This window comes from Blastocystis sp. subtype 4 (assembly GCF_000743755.1).
Source record: "Blastocystis sp. subtype 4 strain WR1 chromosome Unknown seqid_0057, whole genome shotgun sequence".
NCBI lineage: Eukaryota > Bigyra > Opalinata > Blastocystidae > Blastocystis > Blastocystis sp. subtype 4.
In genome coordinates, this window is record NW_014569490.1 from 1 (window position 1) to 26,700 (window position 26,700).

Here is a 26,700-nt window from a genome sequence, read left to right on the forward strand (position 1 = left end):
ATGAACGAGCCTTAGCAGAAGACCCAAACAATCGAGAGGTGAAAACACTCTTTGAGTTAGCTGTAAAGGCATTCAGAGATAGTTGTTGAAGTGTTTGTTTAAGGAGATTGGGATATGATAATAGGTTTCTTATTCTTTATCAAGATTTTTTCTGGAATTTTCTTCAAAGAGATAACTCATAAAATGTCTCAGCAGGAAGAAATAATACAATCAGAAGTTGGAAAGGGGATTGGTAAGATCAAGTTAGCTCTGTGATCAGTAGAAAAGGAATCAAAGCCTTCATCCATGTCGAAGATTAAGGAATTCAAGGAATTCAAGCCAAAAATGAATGCCAATGCTTCTGAATTTTCTCCTGCTAAGAAGGTTCAAAACATACGAAAGGGAGGAAATGCCACAAAGCGGACGATTCCTCCATCTCCCGCTGTAGTTGTACAGCAGTCAGAAGTCGAGACAAAGACAAACAAAGCAGAGAAGGGATCAGCAAAGGCAGCAACGCAACGAAATCGAAAACGTCTTGCGAAGTTACCGCAGTCGTCGGGGAAAGATCAGGATAGGAATGAGAAAGCAACGAAAAATTCGATTTCTAAGCAGAGTAAACCGCGTCAAAAGAATCCTAATACAAATCTTCAATCACCAGAATTGAGACCTCCAACCGTTGCTTATCCTTCTCCTGATCATTCTCATTCTATTCAAGGTGGTAAAAGGGGACGTGGAAGTTATCGTTTCCGGAGAAGAAAGGAAAGTGATGCTATTTCTGTGGCTTCCACTGCTTCCACGGTATCAACACTCTCCACTTCGGATTTGCCTTTACGAGACCGTCTAGAACGGGACTTAGTAAGACAGAAATATCGCTGTGCAATTTGCATGGATTTTGTAGGGAAGAAGAATAAGATTTGGTCATGTCCCGATTGTTACGTTGTCCTCCACATGAACTGCATGAAGGAATGGATGTTCAATAACTTAGATGCAGCAACAAAGGAAATGCTTCCCAAACAAGCTCGAGATGTAACAAGTGCGTGTTGGTTGTCACTGTCATGTGTAGAGTTCCTAGGGTATCTTCATACTCACGATGTGTTTCATGTCCTGACGCGCTGTCCCCAGTGTCGAGCTGAGCTACAGGTCCCAACTATCCTTTCGGGTTGTTTCTGTGGAAATGGTGTGATCAACCCCAAAGAGGCTGAAATGCAAACTATACCTCATTCCTGTGGCAAGATCTGTGGACGATCAAGGGGTGAATTTTGCACGCATCCTTGTAGTGATATCTGTCATCCTGGTCCCTGTCATCCTTGTAGTGCTACTGTTCAACTGTCATGTCGCTGTGGAAAGACTCAGTTGAATTTTGGATTTGGAATAATAGATAGACAAATGGTACGATGTGGAACCGATCCATCGACAGTGCAGTGTGAAAATGTGTGTGGGAAGTTATTGGACTGTAAAGAGCACACCTGCTCGCTAGTGTGTCATGCAGGTCCTTGTCCTTCCTGTGAGATCCCTGTGGAATGCAGTTGCTATTGTGGAGCTCAACATTCGGTGATTCCTTGCGGTCAGACTAAGATGGCTATGCGAAGTCGCAATCCACCTGTAGAGTCGGTGAAAGCTCCTTCTGCTGCCGACCCTTCTGTCTATAATGAGGATGTTTTAGGTGATTTGAGCGGATTGAGCGACTTAAGTGATGATGAACCTGTGGAGACTACTTCCTTTAAGATGCTCTCCTACCGTGAGGCAGGTGTGGGTGGATTCAGCTGTGGTGGTGTCTGTGGCCGTCTGCTTTCGTGTGGGCGACATCGGTGCGAGCGAATTTGTCATCCTCTTGACTGTGGTTCATGTCCATATCAAGTCACAGATGTGAGAATAAGTGTGTGTTATCATGAATAGACGAGTATGTGTCCGTGTGGAAAGCATCTGACAAAAGAATTAAATCCGAATTGGACTTCATGTGCGGATCCCTATCCTACTTGTGGTGAAGTGTGCGGAAAGGTGTTGCCTTGTGGTCATACATGTCCTTTACCTTGTCATACGGGTCCTTGTCCTCCTTGTTCTGCTATGGTAACCCAGAAGTGCCGCTGTACCTTCTCAGAGCGTCAAGTGCCCTGTTGGGTTCTATCGAAAGGGTAGGTGAAATGAGAAAGACTCATGAATAGACCGGGTCCTGCCGATTTAACAGAAGAGGAGATTGCAAAGCGACGTGAGCCTTTCATCTGTACGAGACCCTGTAAGACTGATATGAATTGTGGCCGACATAAGTGTATGGAACTGTGTTGTCCGCATAAGGGCCAGAAGTCTGATGGCACGTTCCATGTATGTACTCAGACATGTGATAAGCTGTTGAACTGTGGAAAGCATCATTGCTATCTTCCTTGCCATCCTGGTCCCTGCGTCCCATGTCAGCATATCTTGTCGACACCAATCACATGCGCTTGTGGAAAGACAGTCATCAAGCCTCCTGTGGTGTGTGGGACGCCTCCACCGGTTTGTAATCTGCCTTGTTCTAAACGCTGTCCACGAGGTCATTTGAATCCTAACCATGCTTGTCACTTTGGTCCTTGTCCTCCTTGTCCGCAGTTGACGGAACGTATGTGTGAGGGAGGTCATGGAATTGTGAAGGGTGTTCCTTGCTATCGAGAGAAGGTATTCTGTAACCGTGTGTGTGGTAAGATGCTTCCATGTGGACATACTTGTCAACGTACTTGTCATGATGGACCTTGTGTTACTGAAGAACAAATCCTTCATGGATGCGGTCAGCCTTGTGGTAAGAAGCGAGAATTCTGTGAGCATACCTGTCAGGCTCCTTGTCATCCTGGTAAGCCGTGTCCCTCCGTTCCTTGCATGTTCGATGTGGTGGTACATTGTCCTTGTGGTCGACGTAGCGAGACTCAAAAGTGTCTCATTGGTGTCAGTGGGGATCCTAATGTGTTGCAGGACTTGTCTCAACGTACTCTTGAATGTGACAGCGAGTGTCGAATAATCCAACGCAACCGCAAGCTTGCAGAAGCCCTGAATGTGGGTCCTGCCTCCCTCAATCTTCCAGAATCAGTATTGTTGGTAATAGGTCCTGATCTCTAGGAAACGATGCGTGCGTATGAGGCTGAGCTCCAGAATTGTCCCTATGCCAAATCTACGCTGTACTGTGCAAGCATGAATCCGGAGATGGTGACGTGGCTGCAGACGGCTTGCGAGGCAATCTCCAGTTCATCAAAGCCACAGCCGATTCAAATTCCTCAGCAGTATGCTTGCTTCCATGTTGCAATTGCCGATGTGGCAAAGGAGTATGGTATAACAGTGGAAAAGCGAGGTAGTTACTGCCTTATTCCAGGAGAAGTGAGTAAGAGACCTACACTGTATCTCAAGGAAGCACTAATGCGGTTCCAGTCCCTTGTGGAAGGCAAGCGTTTGCATGCAGCCCGTAGGAGTAAACGAATAGATTAATCGATAGAACCCCTGCCGAAATATGCTACGGAACGTGACTTCTGTTCTCTGTTCATTCACAATCGGCGAGGTCAGTGTATAACTGATCGTGGTCTGTTGGAATATCTGACTCCTTATCTACCTGCTGACCAATACAAGATTCGGTCATGGCTACGTCCAGATGGACTTCTAATTCTGTTGAAGACGGAGGAGATGGCTCGTCGGGTGAAGATGGATCTGGAGATGAGAGATCCCGAATTTGATGTGGATTTCTGGGCTGTTCGTGAGGATAGTGCAGAGATGAAAACTGCAGAGACGGAATCAAATAAAGAATCGTCAGAGCCAAAGAAGTCAGAGAACAAGATAAGGATGGAGGAAGAGAAGTTGGAGAATGATAATTCGTTTGCTCTCCTAGAAGAGGACTGATAATTGTACCATGGCTCTTTGTTTGTTTAGATACTCTTTGATTGTACACTTTTTGGGTCAATCAATGGGCAATATTGTTGATTATGATGACAGAGTATGTTTATTGAAATCTGATAACGTTTTAGGGTACCGTGATAGCAACTTCCACAAATCGAAAGACTGAAAGCTCTAATGATAAATTATGTATTGAAGATTCTGTAGATACGTTAAGTTCTTCTTTGTGGGTGATGCAACATCAATTGTATATGAATGCATCAATTCGGGATTATGCATTTCAAACAATTTCAATGGGTATTTCTTCCTCCTCATATCTTGCGAGAGTAGGTTATTTCCTCAATTATTAACGACAGTCGTATTCAAGTGTTATATTGAGTTATATTTTGGATATACTGAAGACTCAGAAAGATATAGAGGAAGGTGTTGTGACAATCCTAGATATTGGTGCAGGATCGGGTCGATTAGGTTATCTAATAATTAAACGACTTTTAGAAATGAAGTCTATGTGGCCAGATCCAACACATTGCCCTTTCAAGTGGATGTTAGAAATGTCTGTGAATAATAGATATATCATGACAGACTGCTCTCCCAAACTAATCACCTGGTGGAAGAAGAATCCGTTTTTACAACCATTTCTTAAGGAAGGATTACTAGAGGTTATTGCCTTTGATATTGAAAAGGACTCAAAAGTTGATGTTTCAGAAGGTTGATAGATAGATTCTATCTATTGATTCGCTTTCGTATCCTCCGATTGTCATTCTAAATAGTGTTTTGAGTTGTCTCAAACAAGATGTTGTTCGAGTTTCGTCACCAGATGTCTATACATCATCTCTCAGTCTTTTTTCATCACAACGGGAATACAACATTTCCAGTCCTAGAATTCTTCCTCGTATTTCGTATATTCGAATCACTGCTTTTATTGTAGACTAAAATGGAAATTCGCATCCCGTTATAATAATGAGCTTTCTCAGCGATGGTCTGAAGAGGTGGTGGATCTGATTACTCAGATAGGTGAATCTTATTCTGTTCATTCTGTACTCTAATGTAATTATTAGACGCTAGTCACAACAGTTCCAGTGGAAGGCTTCAAACTTCTGAATTTGTGTCTTGGTCTTACAGATGGGCGTGGTTTGATGCTAGTAGCAGATGAGGGTCCAATGATGCCAGACGAGGTCTGTGTTGACCGGGATCCAGTGCCAACTGTTTCAGGAGATATCCGTCTACCTGTTGCCTTTGAGTTACTGAAGCTTCATGTCAAATCTCGGAAAGGATTTTGGGAGAGTGCCAGTCTACATGAGGACTATCGTGTATGCTTATTGGGTTACGGGTTCCAACCGATGTCGTTGCCTCGAACACGTCTGTCTTTCAAGCAGTGTGTGGAGGGGATGTCACCAGACTGTATTCACACACTACAAGAGTCATTACTCCATGAGCCAAATCCATCCATACAAGTCCTGTTATTGATGCTGCGTCTGGCACAGGGAGATCAAGATACGGTGATGGCTATGCACAGAGGATTGAACCGAGAGACATGGAGTGAGGTTCGTAAAGAGGATTTATCGATTCAGTTGACGCAAGTAAGACTGAGAGAAGGATTTTACATCTAGTTAGAGACACAAGTATTTCCCTTATATGCAGGTCGAGATCCCTGTTTTGATCTGGCTCGTTTTCATATGGCTTTGGGTCACTACAAGGAGGCTTCTACCTTGTTCCTTCGCTCTAGCTCGTTGATTGGGGAACATCATATTTCATGGTTCAATCGAGGAGTTTGTGAAATGCGTCTTCGTCATATAGCTGAAGCCAAATATTGTTTCTATCGTGTAGGAATGAGAAAGCAAGGTGATTTCTAGACATTGGAGTTAGATAACAGTTTTGAGGATGCTCGTTTCCTCTTACAAGAGGTAAGTAGGAAGGAGCTATAATTACAAATAGTTGGATGCTCTCGAGACAGAAGCAGAAGAAGAAATAGTGAAGGATAATTTCCTGGTAACATTGAATGGTCGAGCAGTTCCTTCCACACGAGTACCAGAAGTGAGTCCTATGGAATCACACGAGTCAAAACAACCTGTTCGTCAGTCAGACACTTCTATGAAGCCATCAATTGCTTCTCTGTTGGATATACTTGATGATGTACAGTTTTCGGACGATGAAGAGGCCAAAGAGGATGAATATATGGTGGTTCCTATGTATGAATCGGAAATGAGTGTAGAGTTACCTATTGCTCCAAGCAAAGACGAAGTTGAGTGGAAAGTTGATGGCGAATATACAAACGGTAATATATCTGATGGTGAATTGGTTAATGATTCATATGTTTGTTAGTGTGTAATGGATCTTAGCGTTGTGAAGTACGATAACAAAAAGAGATGTAGAAGACACTAAATGAATTGTTCTGAGTTAAACTGCCGATGATCCCATAGATTTGCCAGTGTAGTAATCCGCTCGCGATCAATTGGTTGTTGTACCATTTGCATCGGATCAAGAAGAATATTGTATTTGGTTTCATGGATCCATATCGCTCCATATACATTCTCACAGGCATCTCCCCTTCCTGATGTTACAAGTCGCTTGTATCCATGATGCTTCATCCACTGTTCAATTTCAGCTGTCGATAGAACCTCTCCTGTCATTGCCACAGCCTGTTTCATCACTTCATCTCTACTCATTACTCTTCAAATCCAATCTCACAAAGAGACAGGCTGTGACAACAATCCTTTTGTTTCCAAAATGGGTAACACTTCATTCACATCACCTATCGAATAGGAAGGAGGCTGCAACAACGCATCGATATCAACAGATCGTAAGGGTCGTTGGCTGTGATACATATCTTGTATCCTAGGGAATGAATGATGCTTCGTGACATAACTCCTTCTAGAATTCATTCCACTTTCTTCTCCTACACAACGCCTGTTCGCTGATTATATGAAATCTCGGAGTCTTGAAGCCTTTGTTCCGAATCTGTCCAATCTGTCGTCAGAATACGACACATTGACACCCAATATGGTTCTGAAGGAATCTCTTTCTGTTGCTTGTGGAGGAGAAAAGCTTGTGCTGAAGGAGAGAGAAGGGAGAGAGCAGTGTCTTGAGGTGAAGGAATCATAGGAGGACAGGAGTCACGTTGAATGGAAAACAGAGATCGAGTGAATGGGGCTCCCAGAATTTGGGATGATGATGAATGTGTGGATCGCACAGCTATCAGTATTGTGAAGGATGCTTGAACTCATGTGAAGAGGATATGATAAAGACTGTCATTTGTTGATGTACACTGGATACAACGAACATCTTGGATGGATCCTTCATATCTCCAACGCAATTCGAACACATTCGGATTCCGAATGTCAATGACCTCAAGAACTCCATTTCGTACAACAATAAAATGGTAAACATCGCCCTCTATCCTTCGAAGGAATGAACACTTCTCTTGTCGGTCTCCTATTCGATTTGCCATATTAGTACGAAAATCACAGCAAAACAAGCCTAATGGGTGCGAACTATAATAGACGAGCGGATGGTTCGAATATTGTGTTGATATGGATGATGGATTGAACACCTTTTCTAGGGGATACAGAACCGAACTTACAGATTCTTTCTGGTCAATACTGATAATGGAACAATTCTTTAAGGAGGAAGTAACGAATTCTTGACCATAAGGAGATGGAGTAATATCATCACATGAACAGTCCAAACGAATTGATCCTAGTTCAACTACTGGCTGCGATAGATCTTCCTACAATCATCATACTCTTTTGAAAGATACTGTTGAAATCATAGAAACATCTAGACCATTGGATGCAAGCAATATCGATGAATTTTCAAACGAATGGAGGATCCTAGGCCGAAATCGTAGATTATGGATCCGAACATTTGAAAAATCACCTTTTTCAAATTCAGTATAGAATTCCAGTTGATAGGGACGATCTGGAGTGTTTGCTACGAGAATCGACGAGTCGGCATCATAAATGGACTCAAGAAGCGTAACTCCAGTTGTCAGATCCATAAACCAAACACTATGTTGAGGATTGGAGATAGAGCGAAATGCTTGATGAACAAACAAATGAAAACTCACGATAGCACACACTAGTATCGATAGAGATTCACATTAATATCTATAGATCATCAAAGAAAACGATTGCAACTCTTCGGAAGACAGAGTAATTGTCGACTATCATCAGAATGATTCCTTCTCAACTCATAAAGGAAACGACGATACAAATTGAGCATCTCCACATTTCGTATTTTGAATCCTTTATTGTACTCCTTAGCATATCCCGATCTACAAATAATCTTGCTCCATTGAGATTACAGAGAATGAGGAATATCAACAGCATACGCTTGAGAGAGGACACTGAATTCATATCCAAAATAGCGTAGATTTTCAATCCATTGAACTTTGTTAAATCCATAATTGATAAAGCGTTCATCAAACAGAGGAAGGAAGGCTGTGCGTCTGACCATCACATATGGTTCTAGGAAACGTTCTCTGAAACAAGATAAGTAAGTGACTTGCTTTGATGGAGGAAGAGTATTCCAGTTCTTTGGAAGATAGTTCTATCAATTAGTGATCAGAAGGATGTATACGTGAGTGAGTGAAAGAGGCCGGAAGATAGTACATCCCCTCTTCTGTATGCATGCAACTAGAGAAGCCTTAGTCTCTGGAATGTATTTCACAGCAATAGGAACACATTCTTTTAATGATTTACAATGAGAACTGGAAAGAATGGTAGGAGGAAGCGAGAAAGCAGGAATAATAGTAACAGCATATGGATTCTGCAGATATTTAACAGGGAGATTTCGTAGTGTTTCATAAGTATGTTCTACGAATAAAGCATTATCTTAAATCTAACGTGCAGGCCACATATCCATATCAAATACAACAAAATGAGAAGTAAGAGAGTTTTGAATAGCAATATTCCGAAGACGATTCAATGGATAGATTGAAGCCTCCACACACTTCAAGTTACTGGCTGCTCTTCGATATACACATTCCTTCTTACCAGGATAATGTGTGATATACAAAGCCAATCGCAATCGATTCGGAAAATCACTCTCTCGAATGAACTGCTCTACTTCAGCCTGATCTTCCACACTGACCATGATAGTGATTGACATGGGTCTACAGTTCATTTTATCCCACTTTCCAACCCTTTCCAGCGCTTCAACAGATACGAAAAGAAGAAAAGTCGTTCCTTGCTGGATGTGAGAACGAGAAATGAAACTTACGTAGTTTGCGAAATAACAGTGAAATCAAATTCAGTAGTTTCAGGAATCGTAGTTCGATTCCGAGGCGTCGTATCGATATGAGAACCTTCATAGTACTTAATGCGATGATACTGTTGGAAGTACCATTCTCCTTTGCGGGCTTGTTTATGACTATTTCGTGTGTTGATATAGATATCATTATAATAGCTGCGTTCTGCACTTGCTCGATGTCGACGTGAATACGCGACGGAAGTGTGAGAAGAGATGGAAACTTCATTATGTTCTTGTTTCTTATGAAGATACTCTTGGTTCTCTTCTATCGCACCGGATGAAACAGAAGGAACGATAGGTGAAGGTGAGGTTGGGAAAATAGAAGTTGATGAAGGCGAAGTGAGAGATGGAGAAGCAGTATCAGAAGGAGAAGAAAAGGTAGGAATGACAATAGTATCGGAGGAAGGAGAAACAGAACCAAATAATCCTTCATGCGACAATATACTGGAAGAAGACGTGGTAGAAACGGATGAAGTGGGCGAATGCGTTGGAATGGAAACTACACTGGAAGAAGAATTGAATATTGCTTTATTGGATGTTTGACCACGAATAGTCGAGTTTCCTAAAGGCGTTGCCTCGGAAACTGTTTCATTGTTTCTGGAGACACGCTCATTACTAGCAAACTCCTTTTCGTCTCTAGAAATCTCTTTCTGAACAAATAAACTTCCCCTCGCTATAGAAAATGGAGTGGGACTCCGAGTAGGATCATTTCCTTCTAAATGAAAAGATCTATCACTGAAAGACAACAAGAGTAACTACTGCACCGGTTTGGACACAAATGGTTGTTCTTTGGTCGAAAGCGAAATCGACGAATCGCCAATAACTACTTTCTTTCTGTTAACATACTCTATATTCTTTGGTAACCGAATTACAAAAAAAAGAATATCATCCTTAACAACACCTATACATAATCAGAAACATCTAAAATTGTTCTACTATCCTGTTCAACCATGAATTTTACTAGTACAAATATGTAAGCAACTACCATCACCATTAACAAGATAGCCTTGTTAATACAACCGAAAGATGAGTTCATTTGATATCAAAGAGTCAATCAATGATATCACCAACAGATTAGAGTAATCAATGAACAATGAACACTTCTTTTGGCTTCTAGTTTTCTTGAATTTCTCATTGTGTTGTTTCAATCACTTCTATACACAAAGAGAACTGATGTTATAGGAATCACGGGAATCCGAGTATTTGTTTTTTCACCGCAAATAACTTTTAGTATCTCTTGGTGACTTATTGAATATGGAACCTCAATTCCAAGAACAGTTCTGGGGATGCACTGTATGCTCTTGCCTGCTCTTTCGTGATCTAGGTTTCTGCTAATGGAAACACCACGGAAAATCTCGAATTATCTGAGTTGCATGTTTCAAATGTTGGAACAAGGGTTAAGATGGTGATTGATTAGATTGCTCTTCAGAACCTCAAGGTGAAGAATCCTGTCGTTGTGAAGGTCACTGTTGGTGAGGACACGTATACTGTATGTACTCTGTCCAAGGGTATATCCTTCTTTTGTTGCTGATAGGTAGACATGCCTCAGTATTCTGTGGAACTTGTTTTCTTCCCTTGTGATGAGAATGTCACATTTGCTGTCCAGGGGGAATCTGCTGTAGATCTGACTGGTATTGTCATTTCTGCTCTTGAAGAGGATGAAGAAGGTGAGGAAGGCGAAGAAGATGAGGAAGGCGAAGAGGAAGAGAGCGAGGAACAAGAAGAGGAGAAGGAGGAAATGAGTGAGGAGGAGGAAGAGGAACAAGAAGAAGAGGAGGAAGAGAGCGAGGAAGAGGAACAGAAGAAGCCCACTAAGAAATCTGGTAAGACTATGAACATCTTCTCATCCTTAGAGAAGCGCAGTGCTGCAGAGGCCCAGCCTGAATCGAAAAAGGCAAAAAAGGAAGAGTCAACTGAAGGCCAGATCAAGAAGATCGGAGAATACATCACCTACAAGGATGTAAAGATTGGAGAGGGACGTTCTCCAAAGAAGGGATCGAAATGTACTGTGAAGTATGTGGGTACTCTTCCCAACAAGAAGGTGTTTGATCAATCTGGTAAGAAGCCTTTTACGTTCAAAATTGGTGTGGGCGAGGTTATTAAGGGATGGGATCAGGGAATCATGTGTATGAGGTATGTAAGGTCATTTATTATATAGCTATGAAAGAAGGAGGCCGAAGAAAGCTCGTGATTTATCCTGAAGCTGGATATGGTAAGGCTGGAGCTCCTCCAACTATTCCTCCCAACAGTAAGCTTGTCTTTGATGTCGAACTTCTGAAGGTCCAATAAGATATTTTTGTTCCAAACAAGCAAAATGAATAAACATTACAATAGTCTTCTTACTTGGCTCTAGGATTTTTCGAAATGCACGCTGTCATCTCATCAATCGACATGGGTGAACCCGTACATCCACATCCATCCAAACAGAACTCAGCCTTGATCGCGTTCACTACCGTCTTAATTTCAATAGAATCAAGTCCAAGATCGCTTCCAAAGTGGGTTACAGGAGTAACCTAGTGTATTACTCTCTTCTCAGCAAAACGAACCTTGCTCGCATCTACGAAGTCAAATTTTTTGACTACATTCATAATCCGCTCAGACACTTCGCTTCGATCCAGACAAGACTTCAAATTAAACGCAGTCAACAAATCTACCTTCACGTTGGTCATGCTGCGAACAAACAGCGGTTTACTGAGGCAAAGGGCACGATGGGCAAGAAGAGAAGACATTCACTATCAAATAAACCGAAATAGAGGAGATTGAAAGGGAGAACATAATGGGCGTTTCAATCGAAAGAAACTTCCACTCCCAAGAAATGGAGGATTTCGTGGAATGAACAACTCAGATGACATAGAGATGACAGGGAACGATCACTGGAAAAGTATTGTGGAAAGCTGTAAGGAGTATGATAAAGCAGGGGACCAACTAGAGTCAGTCAATTGGAGTTGAATGAACCGTATTTGTTGGTGATTCATCTCCTCGATGAGTCTAAAAAGCACATTACGTTACAATAAGAATAGATTGGATGAACAACATTTCGTGCGCAGAGCGTCATTACGAACGAACGACATGAGAATCGTAAACGATTAATGATGAAACTATTTTATGTACTTTTTCTTCTTGTAAGGTAGCTTCTGTAGCGTTGTGAGATAATTCCAAGTGTTCTAGCATCGGAGGAGGATTATTCTTTGGAAAAGAAGATGTACAAATACTGTGGTGTTGAACTGTCTTACGCCAATTTTAAAGAGTATATCGAGTCCCATGGTCAGTTTCTTCTCTGTATCTCATTTTAGAGCAGGTGCTTGTTGAATTCTATTCAGAAACATGTCCTGCATGCAAACGAATGGAACCAGTGTGGAATCGTCTTTCTTGTGAAGCTAAGAAGGCTTTCCCGGAATTGGTCTTTGCTAAAGTGAGTGATTGATAGAGTTGATGAGATAAAGATTGAAGGAAATCACAACCTTGATGTTGTTCAAGCTTACCAAATCACTCATACTCCTACAATTGCCTTCTTTAAGAAGGATATTCGTACTCCTACTCGTTTCTCTGGAGGGAAGTATTACGAGGCTCTGAAGTATTTCATTCGTGTAAGTGTTGGATGTTGTTCTCAATGAAAGGATATGCGTGGTGAAGAGAATCCTGGTTCACCTGCTATGCAGTTGAAGGATCTGGATCAGGCGTGGATGGTACGGAATATCGGATGAAATATGATTATAGTTCACTTTCTGGAGAGGAGCACCGGATCAGAGTATTCTTCCAAACATTAGTGGTTTCTTCGAAACAGTAAGCTTTGAGAGACGGAATGAGGAATAGACGGATAGTGAAGAGTATCGTGCATACACAGAGGCTGTGATCTCGATGGGAGATAGCATTCGTCTTGCAGAGTGTTTCAATATGACAGTACGTGATGCCTATGATCTGCCGAAGCAACCTGCTGTACTGGTAATGTTCCGCGACTTCGATGAGAGTAGTGGTTGGGATGTAAATTGAGTGTAGAAGAGTCAGTTTTTGAGGGTGAGTGGACAAAAGAAGCTATCATTGAATGGGCCCAGACATACAGTCAGAAGACAATTGGTCGTGCTGATGCCGATACCATTAAGAATTATTTCCGTGGAGATGGTATCATGGTACAGTTATTTGTGAACGAGACCTATGTAATGAAAGAGTGGTACGATTTTCAGGACTATTTGTGGGAGCGTGTGGCTATGCCAGTGATCCAAAATAAAGTGATGAAGCGAAATACATTCTCCATTGTGGCTTCAGATGGAGTAAAGTATGCACACTGGATTAGGAATGCTGGTCTGGAAACTGATTCATTGCCTGCTTGTTTCCTTATTGACTTTGTAGATGAGAGGAGTTGGAATGATACGTAGAAATCGGGTGTGAAGTATGCTATTCGGTCCCAACCAACAATGGAGACACTGGACAGTGATTTGTATCAGTTCATTAATGAATATTCTCTGGGACTGTTGCCTCCTCTAGTTGCCAAGAATACTGATGAAGAGGAGTTGTAAAACGGGGATTCTCATGTTTGTTGAATTCGCATGGAACTTTTATTTACTTCCACAAAGATGTTTGTAACAGGTCCGAAGTAGTATAGTGGTTAAGTATTTCCGCCTGTCACGCGGACGACCGGGGTTCGATTCCCCGCTTCGGAGTATTCTTTTTCTGGCAACAAACAATCTTATTCTTTTAACTGTGTATTAATAAAATTCACGAAGGATGTAGAAACACTGTCCTGATCAATATGCTGTTTGGTGATGATTGCTAAGAACTGCTTTCTCCAATTCCTCAATTGAAATAACGTCACTCTCTTGTACAAAATCACAAACGAATCAGTCCCAGTAACTTTGAGTTTGCTACCCACAATTCCTCCATTCATTGACTGCTCTCGAATGACATCTTTAACAATCACATCAGTTGTGTTATTAATGAAGCTAACATAATCCGAACTATTCAGAGATTCTGCCTAGAACATAACTCAGACTAACGGCCCATACAGGTGGATTAATAGCCACATGCTTGGCTTGGGTCTTTGTAACGGTCAGACTCTCCCAAATTGCATCAAATGGGATTTCTTTGTATATCTCTACTTCTGTAGTACTATTCTTATTCAGACCCAAAAGAAGTGCCTGAGATGGTGCGTCTCCACTCTCAAAGGCTGAAGTATCTCCAATAGGACAGACACGGAAAAGAGGAGTATCCCATCGGGTGAGAGGAGAAGGAGGTTCGAAGCGGCAGGCCAAATCAAGAAGTCTAAACTAAAGAGTATGGTCAGTTCCGTACACATCGTGGGTATAATGGTCACATTCCTTGTTGAAAGATTCTATGACACTCATCGGAGTATCAACCCACACAACACACCGAGTAGATCGACATCCTCGAGCAATACAGTACATTTCATACCGATATCCTTTAATGAAATTCATCGAATCAAGAATCACAAAGTTATCACCACGTAAGACTCTGGATACTTGAGTTTTGATCATTTCGTGTGTGTTCTTTTCGTCAAAAGCAACTATCGAATCACACGGCATCCCCTTTCCTCACCTCCATAGGCAGTTTTGGAATCCAGCTTTAATGATTCCACGTTGACAATCGTGGGTTCAAATCCCTTCTTCCGAATGTATTCAGCAAGTTGATTGGCAACCCTCGTTTTCCCTGAACATGGTTTTCCACATAGCACAATCAGTGGCCTAACTTATGAACAAGGAAGAACTAGAAATACATGTCTGATTGGAATGAAAGAACTACAATAGCGAGAAAACTGTTGTTCAAACTATAGAAGTGAATTCAGGATGATTTATTGAATTGCATAAGTCTATCTATCTTCTGCTCCATATATCCTAATTGTTTCTGTCCTATGATTGCTAAAGTGTGGAAATCTGTTCCTCTTTGGAAAGGTGTTCGTACCCTTTCTGTATCCACAAAACCAACACTCTTTGAACAGATTGCAGATAAAACCATTCCATCTGATATTCTATTTGAAGATGATGTAGTATGTAGAGTCTATTGGATACAATGATAGTGTTGTGCTTTCCGTGATGTGAATCCTTGTGCTCCTGTTCACTTCCTTGTAGTACCAAAGAAATGTAATAATCTCACACAGTTGAGGAATGTGATATATTTGGATGATTCAATGAACATTAGATGAGAGACGATCAAGAACAACTTGTGGGTCATTTAATGCATGTAGCATCGAAATTAGCAGTTCGAGAGGGATTGGAAAAGGGGTATAGGATTGTGGTGAATGATGGCAAGGAAGCTTGTGATAATTCATGGATCGTTTGATCTGTAGTACAATCTGTGTTCCATCTCCATATTCATGTGATAGGAGGGAAGAAATGCGGCTGGCCACCTGTATAGTTGTGTAACAAATCGATATTAATTCCATTCTTTTTCCAAATCATCCAAATCTAAGTCATCCCCATCTCCTTCTAGATCAACATCCCCATCCATGAGTTCATCAAAGTCACTATCAGGTGTATGTCCTGATTCAGTTCTTTGCGCCACTGATTCCTCTGTTGTCTCTACTACCGTTTCATGCGCCCTTTCTTCCTCTGGAACGTCTCCTTCTGTAGTTTCTCCTTCCACTTCCTCTGCAGCATCTCCACTCACTTCTTCCGCAACTTCACTCATAACTTGCTCCACAGTACGTAGCTGACTCAGATCCAAACCCTCTCCTTCTAACATTGCACAGTACTTCGGATATTCACACGCAGCCACATTCATATGATGCAATGGCTCTAAAGCCTTTTCCAATTCTTGTGCGGCTTCCAGCCCAGGGAAATATGAACCAAAGTCCTTCGGATTCGCAAGCAACTCAGCAGCAATATGTTTGTGAGACCGCAGATCCTCTTGCCAGGCTTGTAAAGCATCATTCACGAAGGAAGGCAAGTGAGAAAGGGAGAAGAAGGCTGCTTCAGGCAGTTTCCCGCAATCCTGAAGAAGTTTCAAGCAAGCCTCAGCATCACCAGCTATATAAAGAGCAAGGAAAGCGATATTGAGTTGATCCTGCTGCTGAGCCTGTTTGGCAACCTCATATAAACCAGTCTTGTCACCAATACATGAGAGGAGTAAGAGAGATAGTGACAGATCACCTGCACTCTGCGCACAGAGTTGAGCTTCAGCCACTCGTCCTTGTTGAATACACAAATCTGCTAATCGACGCCAGCGCTGAGGATTATAAGCGTTAGAACGATCATCACTAGCTAGCACTCCTTCTAGTAATTCACGACACATCTAGAGTGAATCCATTCTCAAATCCCCTACATCAATCTGCCCTAATTTCAATGCCAAATCAAAACACAATTCCTTATCCTCTGCTAATTGCAAAGCTCCTTCTGTGAAACCCTGTTCGTCCAGAAACCTTGCCAAATCGTCATGACGAGAAGGAGCTACTGTGGAGAGCAGAGAGTTTGCTAGATCAAAGTCCTGAAGAACCACAGCACACTGATAATCGAGATATGAATGATCAAGGGAATACATGAAGAGATTCGACTATAGTGAATTCTGATCCATTTGGTTACGCTTGGATCAAGGAAAAATACAGCATTCAGAGAAGGGAGATAGCGAAGCATACGATAGGACGGAGGAACATACGACAGAAAATCATTCTAATCATTAATCCTTCCCAAGAAACAAACATGAGAACCAATATGTACCAAGAGTTTGGAATTGCTCACAGCAAGATATGCCTCTCTGTACCACAGACCAATACGTGTATTCCCAGGGATTTCTCCTACAATTTCAAAGCTACCTTCGATATCAGAGCCTGTAATCATCTCCTCAGTAAAGGCCTCGGGATGATATTGCAGGAGATGAGTGCAAGAAGCTGTTTGCAGGGCCACATGATGACCTTCATCACTCCAACTCACACCCTAGACATCAGATTGGATTTGTTCCCTCACCTCCACTTGAGCATCGATCCGTCGCACCAGTTTCCCTGTATCCCAGTCATAGAATGCAAAGAACTCATGATTGCAATCAATACCCAGACAGCTTCCTCCATAGAGACCAGTAATTCTCACAGACAATTGAATGGTTCGAACTTCCTTGAAATCTTCGAAGAGAGTCAGGATATTCTCGCTCTATCCATATCATCCTCCTTCTAGAACTACAATCTGAACACAGTATCCATTTCCTCCAGTTCGCCATACTAAATCAATACCCTCACCAAAGGCTTTGCTGCGGAGTTGACGGCTTGTATATACCACATACTCACCTTCACCTACCACTGCTAAGAAACGACCATTTGGATTATGTGAAAGAATCACAGGAGTGACTTCACAACGACCCAAGTAGAATGAAGGTGTACTCAGTAACTCATTCTAAGGATATCTCTTTCTCTGTAAGATTTACACTGACTCCTTTCATTGAGGAATTCCCAAAATCGTTGCGTTTCTCGTCAATGATTCCCAGTTTGATATCTTGTCGTACAGACCACACCAATCGACCCTGCACATCCATCGAGGCAGCTGGCCTGTCTCGACCAATCGTATACACACAATAGCCCTCATCATATCCCAGCACCAACTGGTTGCTGTGAGGAGACAGACCGATCGACCAACAGCGATCGAGTGTAGGCTGCACCAATACACGTTCACGACGGAAGTTCCCACTGTGGTAGAGAATTACTCGGTTATCTTCTCCAGCAGACAAGATATAAGGGAGACGAGGATGAAAACGCACGGCCGTTACATTGTCTTCATGACCTGTTAAAGTTTGAATACATGTTTTTGTTTGATAATCCCATACTTTGATAGTCTATGAATGAAAGTAGAAACAGGGAAACTACCAAATCATCACTTCCTGTGATCAAGTATGGTTTATCTGTTCCTGGATAGTAATCAAGACAATTAATACCCTTCTGATGCCCAAGCAGACTGTAATTACAATGACTCTGCGAAATCGACCAAATCTACTTGTCGCCAACTCCACCAACTCCCACCTTCACACTACGATCCAGACTAACAGATGCAAAACTAGTACTATCTTTGGGATTGAACTTAACAGCCATAATGTAATAGACATGGCCATCATATTTCTATTCATTAGAAAGATGAGATTTCAAATACTCGAACAAGACTAAAATCATGTTCCCAATCCCATAACTTGATCAACATATCATCTGCACAGGTTAGAAGATAGGGAAGACTTTCATGAACATCCATTCCTCGAATAAAATCATCATGAGCTTTCCATTCTTTTACCTACACGAAATTAACTCTTCCTATAGTAGTTTACTTTCTCTCCTGTATTATAGTTGTATACACGGATATTCATATCATCACATCCAAAGACAACCCATTGTTTGCGGGCAACGAACTTTCCACAACGAATAGGTTGATAGCCTGGTTCAAAGTGATTCCGGATTTCCTTCTTCTCAATATCAAAAATTATCACTTTTCCAGAGAATAAACAGAGAAGAGCCCAAGGTTCAGTAGGATGAAAATCGATACACTTGATGCGGTCGCTCTTCTGCAACAATGATAACTAAGATACATAATCATAGAAAACCACTCTCTACCTGAATTTCAACATTCTAGGAGTTAAATGAAATCATCCAAGACCTACCATTGGAGTTTGTATTCAGAATATTGCAAGATATGTTGCAATAGCTCTTGTTTATGTGAACTATGTTATTGTGAAAAACCGCGGAACTGTTCAATCACTGTTTTCTTGTATCCGTTGTTCAAAGATCACTCTTTTCGTGATTAGATGACCAACAAAAAGAGAAGTAAGACAAATGACTCCCATTCGAAAGAAAGGGGTTTCTCTTTTTCGAGTATTTGAAATGATTGTAGATGTAGTGTATTGTTTGTTAGCAAAGATACTCGATGTTTGTAGCTGGATTCGGGAGACAAATTCAGAATGGGAAGAGATAGGAAGAAGGTAGAAGCTAAATCTCCAACAGAAATACACGAAAAAGGGCAGGAACCGGTATCAGAATCGTGATTATGTCAGAGTATAGGAAAAGAAGGGAAAAGGGCACCGACAGAAAGGGGCTGGAACTGTTGTTGTTTCTAAGGGTGAAGTAGGTGATTTGATCATGCTGTGAAACTCAAGATCACAGTGGGCGGAGTTGTGATGAAGGAATGGCAACGAACTCCTGCCCAGCTGGTTCAGGAGTATTGTCAAAAACAGAAACGTCCCAAACCCCTCTTCAATAACGATCGCGCACCTCCAGGGAAGTTTTGGTATTCCACTATTTTTTCTGGATTATGAGATTAGTGTTCGAGTGATTTTGCCGGATCCAAAAAACCGGGAGAAAGATCTCATATTTGCAAGCACAGAATCCTTTCCAGATGCTATTTTGGCAAGAAACTGCTCATGTTTGCTAGCATTGCATCACCTTCAACCAACTCTTCCTCTTCATCAGAAGCTTCCTGAGCCCTACAGTTCAATGTGGCTGAAGTTAACCGGAATGGAAGATAAAATATCGAAGAAAATCGAAGATAAACCTGTATTCACATGTTCATTCTGCAACAAAACATTTGAGAAGGAAATGAGGTAAGGACTGAAATTGTGTTCTAATAGATAGTCTCAAAGTACATATGAACAAGGAGCACAAGGGACAGAAAGTCGAATCTCCTCTAACCGAGGAACAAGGTTCTCCGCTTCCTGAGAGTTCTCCCACTCCGGAGCCTCCTTCTGTACAGTCGTCGCGTCCAATAGCGGATCATCGAAGCAATGAAGATTTGCGGAATGTGGCTCTGGAGACACGAAGTCACTTTACTAGCAAATACGAACGGATGATGGCTGAGGAGAAAAGACGTCTGGGTCGTGTCCAAGCCGAAAAGCGTCGGGAGTTACAAGAGCAACTGCGTAAGCCTCCCACAGTGTTCCTGAGTGAAGCGAATCAACAATTCATCCTGGAGCTCTTGAAGGATCAATCAGAAGAAGTGTCCAAACCCACCTCAACTCATCAGACAGAGCAGCTATGTGAAGAATTACTTCAGTTGGGCTTTCCTAAGGAGGCTGCTAAGGAGGCTGCTCAAAGATGTAGTACGCTCTCAGCCTGCTTGGATTGGTGCTGTGTGCATCTTCCTGACCAGCAACTTCCACCTGCCTTCCAAGCTGCTGGCAAGCAACTGGATGTGATTCATGGTCGCAAAGAGAACCGGAATTCGGCTGTTCGTTTCCTAGTAGATTGCGGGTTCTCTCCTGAGGATGTACAAAGGATCAGTCAATCTACTTCTGACTTGAAGAAATGTCTGAGTGAGTTAACTGGTCCATTGCTCCATACACACTTCGATGATCCTCCTTCTAAGAGTAATATTGTGGAGACAGAAATCGAGGCTTTAAAAGCCATATTCAATCAAGACGACAATACTCCTATCATTCAGCAAATCACTTTCATGAACTGTCCCTTCCTCCGATATCAGTGTACTGTGGATACCAAATCAATCTCTCTATGGATTGCTTTGTTACCACTCTTCGCTTATCCCAAACGACCTCCTATTGTCTATCTGCACTGTGGTCAGATTCCAGATAAACTTCGACTTGCTTTCACTTGTGTGGTCTATGAAAGATACACTCAGGACTGTGACGGAGTGTTATATGAAGTGTTGAGTGATGTGGAACAGATCCTACAGGAGGCAACGAAGCTGATCTCGTCTATTCCTGATCATCTCATTCAAATGCCTTCCTCCACGAACAAGTCTACTCTCAAGCTAATTAAGCCAGTTCCTATGGTATCTGAATCACAATCATTAACTCCATCCAGATCTCATAAACCAGTTCGCCATATTTCAAAGAATCAGCTATTTGGCAATCCAACTGCCGAAGTAATAGCGCAACGCAAAGCTCTCCCAATTGCCTCATATCGAGAGAAGATCCTGAATATGGTAAGAGAGAACCAAGTGTGTCTCTTGAATGGAGGAACAGGATGTGGTAAATCAACCCAGGTCCCTCAATTCTTGTTGGAGGAGTTCCGAGAGAGTCAAGCCTCGAATCTCAATATCATTGTGTGTGAGCCTCGACGAATCAGTTGTCTAGGATTATATAACCGAGTCATCGAGGAACAAGGATATAAAGAAGGAACCTCATGTCCAATAGGATATCAAGTACGAGGAGATTCCAAGTAGAAAAAAGGTTCATTATTCACAAATAGAACAAATTCAAATACTCTCATTACATATTGTACAACAGGTGTATTATTACGTCAGTTACAAGGAGGAGAACTTGGAGATGTGACTCATATTCTAGTGGATGAGATTCATGAAAGATCTATTCTTTCGGATTTCCTATTATTCCTCTTAAAAAGACTTCTTCCTTCTCATCGTTCCCTGAAGGTACTTCTTATGTCAGCTACACTGGATCAAGAACTCTTCTCCAATTATTTTGGAGGTATTCCCTCAGTTACTGTAGAAGGTCGTCTATTCTCTGTACAGGAGAAGTACTTAGAGGATATCGTGTTTGACACTGGCTACAAGCCATCAGGTCTCACACAGTCTCTTACAGACGCCCCATCCCCTGTAGATCGCTCGCAAATCCTCACACAGTGGTGTGATCGTTATCAGGACTATGGACTTATTCCTCATCTCATCCAGTATCTCTTTGGGTCTCAGCAGTCCTGGCAAGGGGGTGTAATTCTGGTGTTTCTCTCGGGTGCTGCTGAGATCAAAACAGTGAGTCGATTATTGAACGAAGCATTTGAAGCTTCCTCCTTCAGTGTGGAGGTTATTGCTTGTCATGGTTCCCTCTCCACGTCGGAGCAGAAACGAGTATTTGAGCGATCCAATGCAGACAAACGACGAGTTGTATTGAGTACAAACATTGCTGAGACCTCTATCACGATTCCTGACTGTACAGTGGTAATTGATACAGGACGTGAGAAGCGAGTTCTGTTCAATTCTGATAGTAACATCACAGAAATGAAAGAAGTCTGGATCTCACGGGCCTCTGCAGAGCAGCGCAGAGGTCGTGCTGGTCGTGTTCGGAATGGCACTGTCTATCGCCTCTACACGCGAGCCAAATTCGCATCTTTTGAGTGCTACACGCCTCCAGAAATGGTTCGTTCGCCTCTTGATGCTCTATGTCTACAGACACTACGAATGAGATTGGGAAACCCTTTGAGAGTACTTACTGCTTGTATCACACCTCCTTCTACGGAGAGTATCCAACGAGCACTTCAAACACTCCAAGAAATCCAGGCTGTGCAAGTTCGGCATGATAATCGTGGGAATGATGTTTATGAATTGACATCATTGGGAAATCATATTGCAGACTTGCCCTTGGATTGTCGAATGGCGAAAATGTTAATTTATGGCTGTTTATTGCGTTGTGTGGATGCGGTTGCGACAATTGCAGCATTCTTGTCCCAACGTACCGTGTTCCGAGCCCCACTGGAGTTGCGAGATGAGATGACTTCACGCAAGCGACTTTTTGCTCATCGCTTAAGCGATCATTTGACATTGCTACGTGTATATGATGCATGGAAAGGATCCAAAAACAAGCGGGAGTTTTGTCGTAGTAATTTCATCAATTATGAGTCCATGTTAACGGTAGGAACACTTCGCAAGCAGTTCCTGGATGAGTTGAAGGTGATTCGTTTCCTCCCACGTACATATCAGGAAGGCGACGTTGCATGGAATCGAAATGGAAGTGAGGAGAATGTGTTGAAAGGAGCGATCACTGCAGGTCTTTATGCCAATGTGGTGAAAGTAGAGAAGACAAGAATCAAGTTCCATAAAGTAAGAATGAAGTGGAGGATAAGAGATAGACCATTGAGGGAGGAGCCTTCGAATCCACTCCAGAAGCCAAGGAATATCGGTTATTGATTCATCGAGAAGTGGAGGGTTGTGAGAGAAAGGATGGACTCACACGTGTGTTCGTTCACCCATCTTCAATCAATTTCATTGAACGAGAATATCCATTTCCTCTCATGCTCTATGTATAAATGAATGTAAACTGATAATGTAGACTTCAGTAATGAATACTTCGAAATTGTTTGTCCACGATTTGACTGTGATTCCGCCATATTCCTTACTGCTGTTTGGAGGTAATATTACGATTCAACATGTCGAGGGAACGATTACTGTAGATGAGTGGTTAAAGTTCACAGCTCCTGCCCGTGTGGGTGTCTTAGTGCAGCGCTTACGTAGTTATGTGGATGGTCTCTTGGAAAAGAAATTTGAACAGCCAGAGTTACTGTTAAATGAAGATCCTGTCATGAATGGGGTATGTACTTTGCTAATTTCAAATGGGTTATGACATGTTTGTGCCTTCGAACGTTTCTCAACAAACATACAACTCACCTATAAAACCTAAGAAACATTCAAAATGCAATTAAGGCCTTCAGAAACGATCTCACCATTTCATGACCAAATGGTTCATACTAGAGGTGTCAGGTTTTCGATCGGATCATCATACGGAAAGAATAAACGAAGCAACACTTACCTACATACAGTGAGACAAATTCAAACCACAATAACAAATCAGTATTAAAAAGCTCTTTAGAACTCTCAGGAGTCGAGTCTAAATAGTTCATCCTTTTGCTATTGGAAAATGACTCAGACACAGCCAAGGAATCTCATCACTAACTAGAAGAAGATCAGAGACTCTAGTTTGTATAATCACCGTCAACATTAGCTGGATCAGTTCAAAGATGACACTAATTCTTGTCTTCAGGATTCAGAGAGATTCCCAATTAGTATTGCATCATTCCAGCATCACCGCAACAAGGACTCATGCTTCAGATTTGCTTAAGTTTCATGGTTCACTCAAAGGTGTCCTAAGTTCCAATCACTAGCAGAGAACAACAACCAGACCCACAAACTTACCTTCTACACAAAACAACAAAGAAAAAGTGGGAGGTCATGAGAGAAACTGGAGATTCATACGAGATTGCTCTTGACTTCCATGAATCACGGAACAGATGAAACGTCTAATGTTGGGATCCCAACAAACAACCAAAACAGATAGATATGATACAATTACTGCATAGGGCAACTTGGGACATCCTGGTCGTCATCACTACTCTCCTGTGATACATCGCCCTACTAGTTACTTCCTCCATCAAAAACAAACCATTGGTTTCTGATACCCTGGAACGCTATTTCCAAACTCCACATTCCCTAGATCCTGTAGAACATAGTTATCTGACTGCTCAGGAAGTTGACAAGGAGGTATGTTGAAAGCATGCCTCAAAACCTCCACTTGTTGAGGATTCAGCTGTTCAGGAAAATCCACATCGAAGATAATGAAGAGAGAACCCTTCTGCACACCACTGTTGCTAACAGGCATTCCTTCACCAGGAATCATCTTGGTCGTACCAGGCTACCCGTCAATCCTTCTTACTTCTCTTACCTTCACCACCTCTCCTGGTTTACAGCACACAGTAACAGCTCGTCCATCCAGATGTGTAAACGTTCGCATGAACCCACATAGTGCCTCGCCAACTGACACTCGCATATGCATCAGGAGATCGGCGCCATCTCGCTGGAAAACGGGATGTGGTCTCTCCTGAACCACTAGCAAAACATCCCCGGCAGCAAGTCCAGGTGATTCATCAGCTGCACCACAGAGTCGAATGACACTGCCTGTGACCATGCCTCGTTCAAGGTAAAAACTCATTTGTTTACTCTCCGAAACCATACGGCTTCCGTGACAGACTGGACATTGCTTGGTTTCATCGATAAAAGCGCCTCCACCTCGACAGGCATCACATGTCATATCCATATAACGCGTAAAAAGAATACTTGGTACCTCCACTTGAAGAGACCCACTCCCACCACACTTAGTACAGACAGTCATATATCCGGGACCTCCGCCTGCACCATTGCATGTTTTACACACAACTTTGTGTGTAATTTTCATATTGATCCGTTTACCCTTGTAAAGATCTTCAAGGGAACAGACAATCTTCTGTCGAACATTCTTCGTTTGTTTCCTATAAGACTGGTCCTTTTTACTTTCATTTCTACCAGACAAGAGGGCTTCTTCGCCATATTGATCATATAATTGCCGTTTCTCCGGGTTCGACAATACTTCATAGGCAGTATTAATCTCCTGAAACTACAATAAGAGTCTCACAATGGATCTACCTTGGCACTATCCCCTCCCTTATCTGGATGATTCTGTTTGGCTAGTAACCGATATGCTCTGCGAATCTGGGACTCATCCGCGTTGCTATCAACGCCTAAAATGTTGTACAGACGATGATTATCCACCGTCCCACTTGGCTGTGAAAACGGACGGCCAAAATCATCTCTATGCATTCCACCAAAATCAAAGAATTGATCGAAAAACATAGACAATTTGCGCTTTCAGAGAAGACAAAACTAACCAAAAAGCTTCGATTTTTGACCTTCTAGAACAATTACTTTCGTATTTGAGTTGGATAGGAATGCCTGTAGATTGCTGAAGACTGGTTTTATCCTCTAGTACGATTATTCGTCGTGGAAGGGAAAGAATGTGATCTCTGTTAAGGACTTCACAAAGCAGAATGTGGAGGAGGTTCTGGCTGTTGCCACTCGTATGAAGGAGCTCGTTGCGAAGAAAGGCGGCTGCGACGTTTTGGATGCATGTTTTGGTTTGGGATCTTAGATTTAGCATCGCGTCATGGCCAATGTCTTTTTGGAGCCTTCGACGCGTACTGCTTCATCGTTCAATGCTGCCTTCTCCAGACTTGGAGGAAAAGTGATTACGATCCAGGAAGGAACGTCATCGACTAAGAAAGGAGAGACACTCCAGGACACGATGAGATGTGTAGAGTGCTACTCTGACGTTTTAGTACTTCGTCATCCTGAAACAGGTGCTGCCAAGTTGGCTGCCAAGTTTGTGAAGAAGCCTTGTAATGTAAATTGGTTCATTTGAGACATTAGTGATCAATGCCGGTGATGGAGCAGGCGAACATCCATCCCAAGCCCTTTTAGACATGTACAATTGATGTAAGGATATTACAAAGGTTCACAATCTTCAATGAACTTGGTCATCTCGATAATATCGTGGTGACTATGGTTGGTGATCTGAAGTATGGTCGTACGGTTCATTCTCTTTCGTACCTTCTCGGCTTCTACAACGTGAAGTTGAACTATGTAGCTCCTGAGAGTCTTCAGATGCCTCAAGCCTTTGTTGACGATCTTGCCAGTCGCGGAGTGAAGCAAGAGAAGAGCGAACAACTTACAGATGCGATCCTGAAGGAAACAGACATCCTGTATGTGACACGTATCCAACAGGAGCGTTTTGCTACACAAGAAGAGTATTTGAAGTACAAGGGGGTTTATGTGATTGATAAGATGACCGTTCTGAAGGGAAAGGAGACAATGCGTGTGATGCATCCTCTACCTCGCGTAGGAGAGATTCTGGAGGAGGTTGATGAAATGCCTCAAGCTGCCTTCTTCCGAGAAATGGAAAATGGCATGTATACTCGGATGGCTCTTATTTCGCTTGTCACGGGTACTGCCAACGCTGTGTTTGAGATTGAACTCTAATTACTTCTCTACTTCTTTAAGACTTAACTTCTGTTTAATTGAACACATTTTCTGAATTCCTAAGTATGCTGTATCCTCTACGTTATGTACGGAGGAGACTACTTGTCGCTGCTGCAAAGAAACGGTTAGCTCAGGAGAGACAGTTGAATTTGGACAAAACCAAAAAATCAAACGAGAACTCGTCTAC

The 26,700-nt window shown here is 42.2% G+C and overlaps 13 protein-coding genes across 13 annotated transcripts; 7 read left to right on the forward strand and 6 right to left on the reverse strand.

The window, feature by feature from the left end:
* Positions 1 to 183: 183 nt before the first annotated feature.
* JH06_1452 (hypothetical protein) lies at positions 184 to 3,831 on the forward strand (the record flags this gene model as incomplete). The annotated part of the gene is made up of 8 exons (XM_014673114.1): positions 184 to 232; positions 263 to 1,012; positions 1,043 to 1,331; positions 1,362 to 1,845; positions 1,876 to 2,111; positions 2,142 to 3,033; positions 3,064 to 3,403; positions 3,434 to 3,831. 8 exons carry the CDS (start codon positions 184 to 186, stop codon positions 3,829 to 3,831), a joined length of 3,438 nt encoding a protein of 1,145 aa, XP_014528600.1.
* Positions 3,832 to 4,322: 491 nt separating this feature from the next.
* Positions 4,323 to 6,147, forward strand: JH06_1453 (hypothetical protein; the record flags this gene model as incomplete). The annotated part of the gene is made up of 8 exons (XM_014673115.1): positions 4,323 to 4,369; positions 4,394 to 4,517; positions 4,546 to 4,724; positions 4,754 to 4,862; positions 4,884 to 5,405; positions 5,436 to 5,648; positions 5,679 to 5,729; positions 5,761 to 6,147. 8 exons carry the CDS (start codon positions 4,323 to 4,325, stop codon positions 6,145 to 6,147), a joined length of 1,632 nt encoding a protein of 543 aa, XP_014528601.1.
* A 1,755-nt stretch (positions 6,148 to 7,902) lies between these two features.
* JH06_1454 (hypothetical protein) lies at positions 7,903 to 8,228 on the reverse strand (the record flags this gene model as incomplete). The annotated part of the gene is made up of 3 exons (XM_014673116.1): positions 7,903 to 7,931; positions 7,953 to 8,098; positions 8,149 to 8,228. 3 exons carry the CDS (start codon positions 8,226 to 8,228, stop codon positions 7,903 to 7,905), a joined length of 255 nt encoding a protein of 84 aa, XP_014528602.1.
* Positions 8,229 to 8,376: 148 nt separating this feature from the next.
* JH06_1455 (hypothetical protein) lies at positions 8,377 to 8,919 on the reverse strand (the record flags this gene model as incomplete). Its single annotated transcript, XM_014673117.1, has 2 exons — positions 8,377 to 8,639; positions 8,670 to 8,919. The coding sequence occupies 2 exons, from the start codon at positions 8,917 to 8,919 to the stop codon at positions 8,377 to 8,379; spliced, it is 513 nt and encodes a 170-aa protein (XP_014528603.1).
* A 1,410-nt stretch (positions 8,920 to 10,329) lies between these two features.
* JH06_1456 (peptidylprolyl isomerase) lies at positions 10,330 to 11,364 on the forward strand (the record flags this gene model as incomplete). The annotated part of the gene is made up of 5 exons (XM_014673118.1): positions 10,330 to 10,368; positions 10,400 to 10,471; positions 10,493 to 10,583; positions 10,614 to 11,201; positions 11,234 to 11,364. 5 exons carry the CDS (start codon positions 10,330 to 10,332, stop codon positions 11,362 to 11,364), a joined length of 921 nt encoding a protein of 306 aa, XP_014528604.1.
* Positions 11,365 to 11,414: 50 nt separating this feature from the next.
* On the reverse strand, positions 11,415 to 11,804 carry JH06_1457 (hypothetical protein; the record flags this gene model as incomplete). Its single annotated transcript, XM_014673119.1, is given in 3 exon segments — positions 11,415 to 11,588; positions 11,601 to 11,699; positions 11,730 to 11,804. The coding sequence occupies 3 exon segments, from the start codon at positions 11,802 to 11,804 to the stop codon at positions 11,415 to 11,417; spliced, it is 348 nt and encodes a 115-aa protein (XP_014528605.1).
* Positions 11,805 to 12,275: 471 nt separating this feature from the next.
* JH06_1458 (protein disulfide-isomerase-like protein) lies at positions 12,276 to 13,589 on the forward strand (the record flags this gene model as incomplete). Its single annotated transcript, XM_014673120.1, has 8 exons — positions 12,276 to 12,339; positions 12,369 to 12,487; positions 12,519 to 12,662; positions 12,693 to 12,761; positions 12,823 to 12,858; positions 12,889 to 13,056; positions 13,095 to 13,418; positions 13,449 to 13,589. The coding sequence occupies 8 exons, from the start codon at positions 12,276 to 12,278 to the stop codon at positions 13,587 to 13,589; spliced, it is 1,065 nt and encodes a 354-aa protein (XP_014528606.1).
* A 170-nt stretch (positions 13,590 to 13,759) lies between these two features.
* On the reverse strand, positions 13,760 to 14,564 carry JH06_1459 (hypothetical protein; the record flags this gene model as incomplete). The annotated part of the gene is made up of 3 exons (XM_014673121.1): positions 13,760 to 14,044; positions 14,076 to 14,331; positions 14,362 to 14,564. 3 exons carry the CDS (start codon positions 14,562 to 14,564, stop codon positions 13,760 to 13,762), a joined length of 744 nt encoding a protein of 247 aa, XP_014528607.1.
* A 374-nt stretch (positions 14,565 to 14,938) lies between these two features.
* On the forward strand, positions 14,939 to 15,441 carry JH06_1460 (histidine triad nucleotide-binding protein mitochondrial; the record flags this gene model as incomplete). Its single annotated transcript, XM_014673122.1, has 4 exons — positions 14,939 to 15,073; positions 15,104 to 15,193; positions 15,226 to 15,343; positions 15,374 to 15,441. 4 exons carry the CDS (start codon positions 14,939 to 14,941, stop codon positions 15,439 to 15,441), a joined length of 411 nt encoding a protein of 136 aa, XP_014528608.1.
* An 876-nt stretch (positions 15,442 to 16,317) lies between these two features.
* JH06_1461 (coatomer subunit beta) lies at positions 16,318 to 18,360 on the reverse strand (the record flags this gene model as incomplete). The annotated part of the gene is given in 10 exon segments (XM_014673123.1): positions 16,318 to 16,575; positions 16,605 to 16,691; positions 16,722 to 16,955; positions 16,986 to 17,165; positions 17,196 to 17,405; positions 17,437 to 17,841; positions 17,873 to 17,995; positions 18,011 to 18,121; positions 18,153 to 18,287; positions 18,322 to 18,360. 10 exon segments carry the CDS (start codon positions 18,358 to 18,360, stop codon positions 16,318 to 16,320), a joined length of 1,782 nt encoding a protein of 593 aa, XP_014528609.1.
* Positions 18,361 to 18,948: 588 nt separating this feature from the next.
* On the forward strand, positions 18,949 to 23,292 carry JH06_1462 (hypothetical protein; the record flags this gene model as incomplete). The annotated part of the gene is made up of 8 exons (XM_014673124.1): positions 18,949 to 19,017; positions 19,049 to 19,111; positions 19,144 to 19,274; positions 19,309 to 19,587; positions 19,619 to 21,160; positions 21,191 to 22,772; positions 22,802 to 22,972; positions 23,002 to 23,292. The coding sequence occupies 8 exons, from the start codon at positions 18,949 to 18,951 to the stop codon at positions 23,290 to 23,292; spliced, it is 4,128 nt and encodes a 1,375-aa protein (XP_014528610.1).
* A 722-nt stretch (positions 23,293 to 24,014) lies between these two features.
* Positions 24,015 to 25,331, reverse strand: JH06_1463 (hypothetical protein; the record flags this gene model as incomplete). The annotated part of the gene is made up of 4 exons (XM_014673125.1): positions 24,015 to 24,077; positions 24,109 to 24,357; positions 24,388 to 25,095; positions 25,125 to 25,331. 4 exons carry the CDS (start codon positions 25,329 to 25,331, stop codon positions 24,015 to 24,017), a joined length of 1,227 nt encoding a protein of 408 aa, XP_014528611.1.
* A 226-nt stretch (positions 25,332 to 25,557) lies between these two features.
* Positions 25,558 to 26,513, forward strand: JH06_1464 (aspartate carbamoyltransferase; the record flags this gene model as incomplete). Its single annotated transcript, XM_014673126.1, has 4 exons — positions 25,558 to 25,593; positions 25,633 to 25,873; positions 25,905 to 25,959; positions 25,988 to 26,513. The coding sequence occupies 4 exons, from the start codon at positions 25,558 to 25,560 to the stop codon at positions 26,511 to 26,513; spliced, it is 858 nt and encodes a 285-aa protein (XP_014528612.1).
* Positions 26,514 to 26,700: the final 187 nt, after the last annotated feature.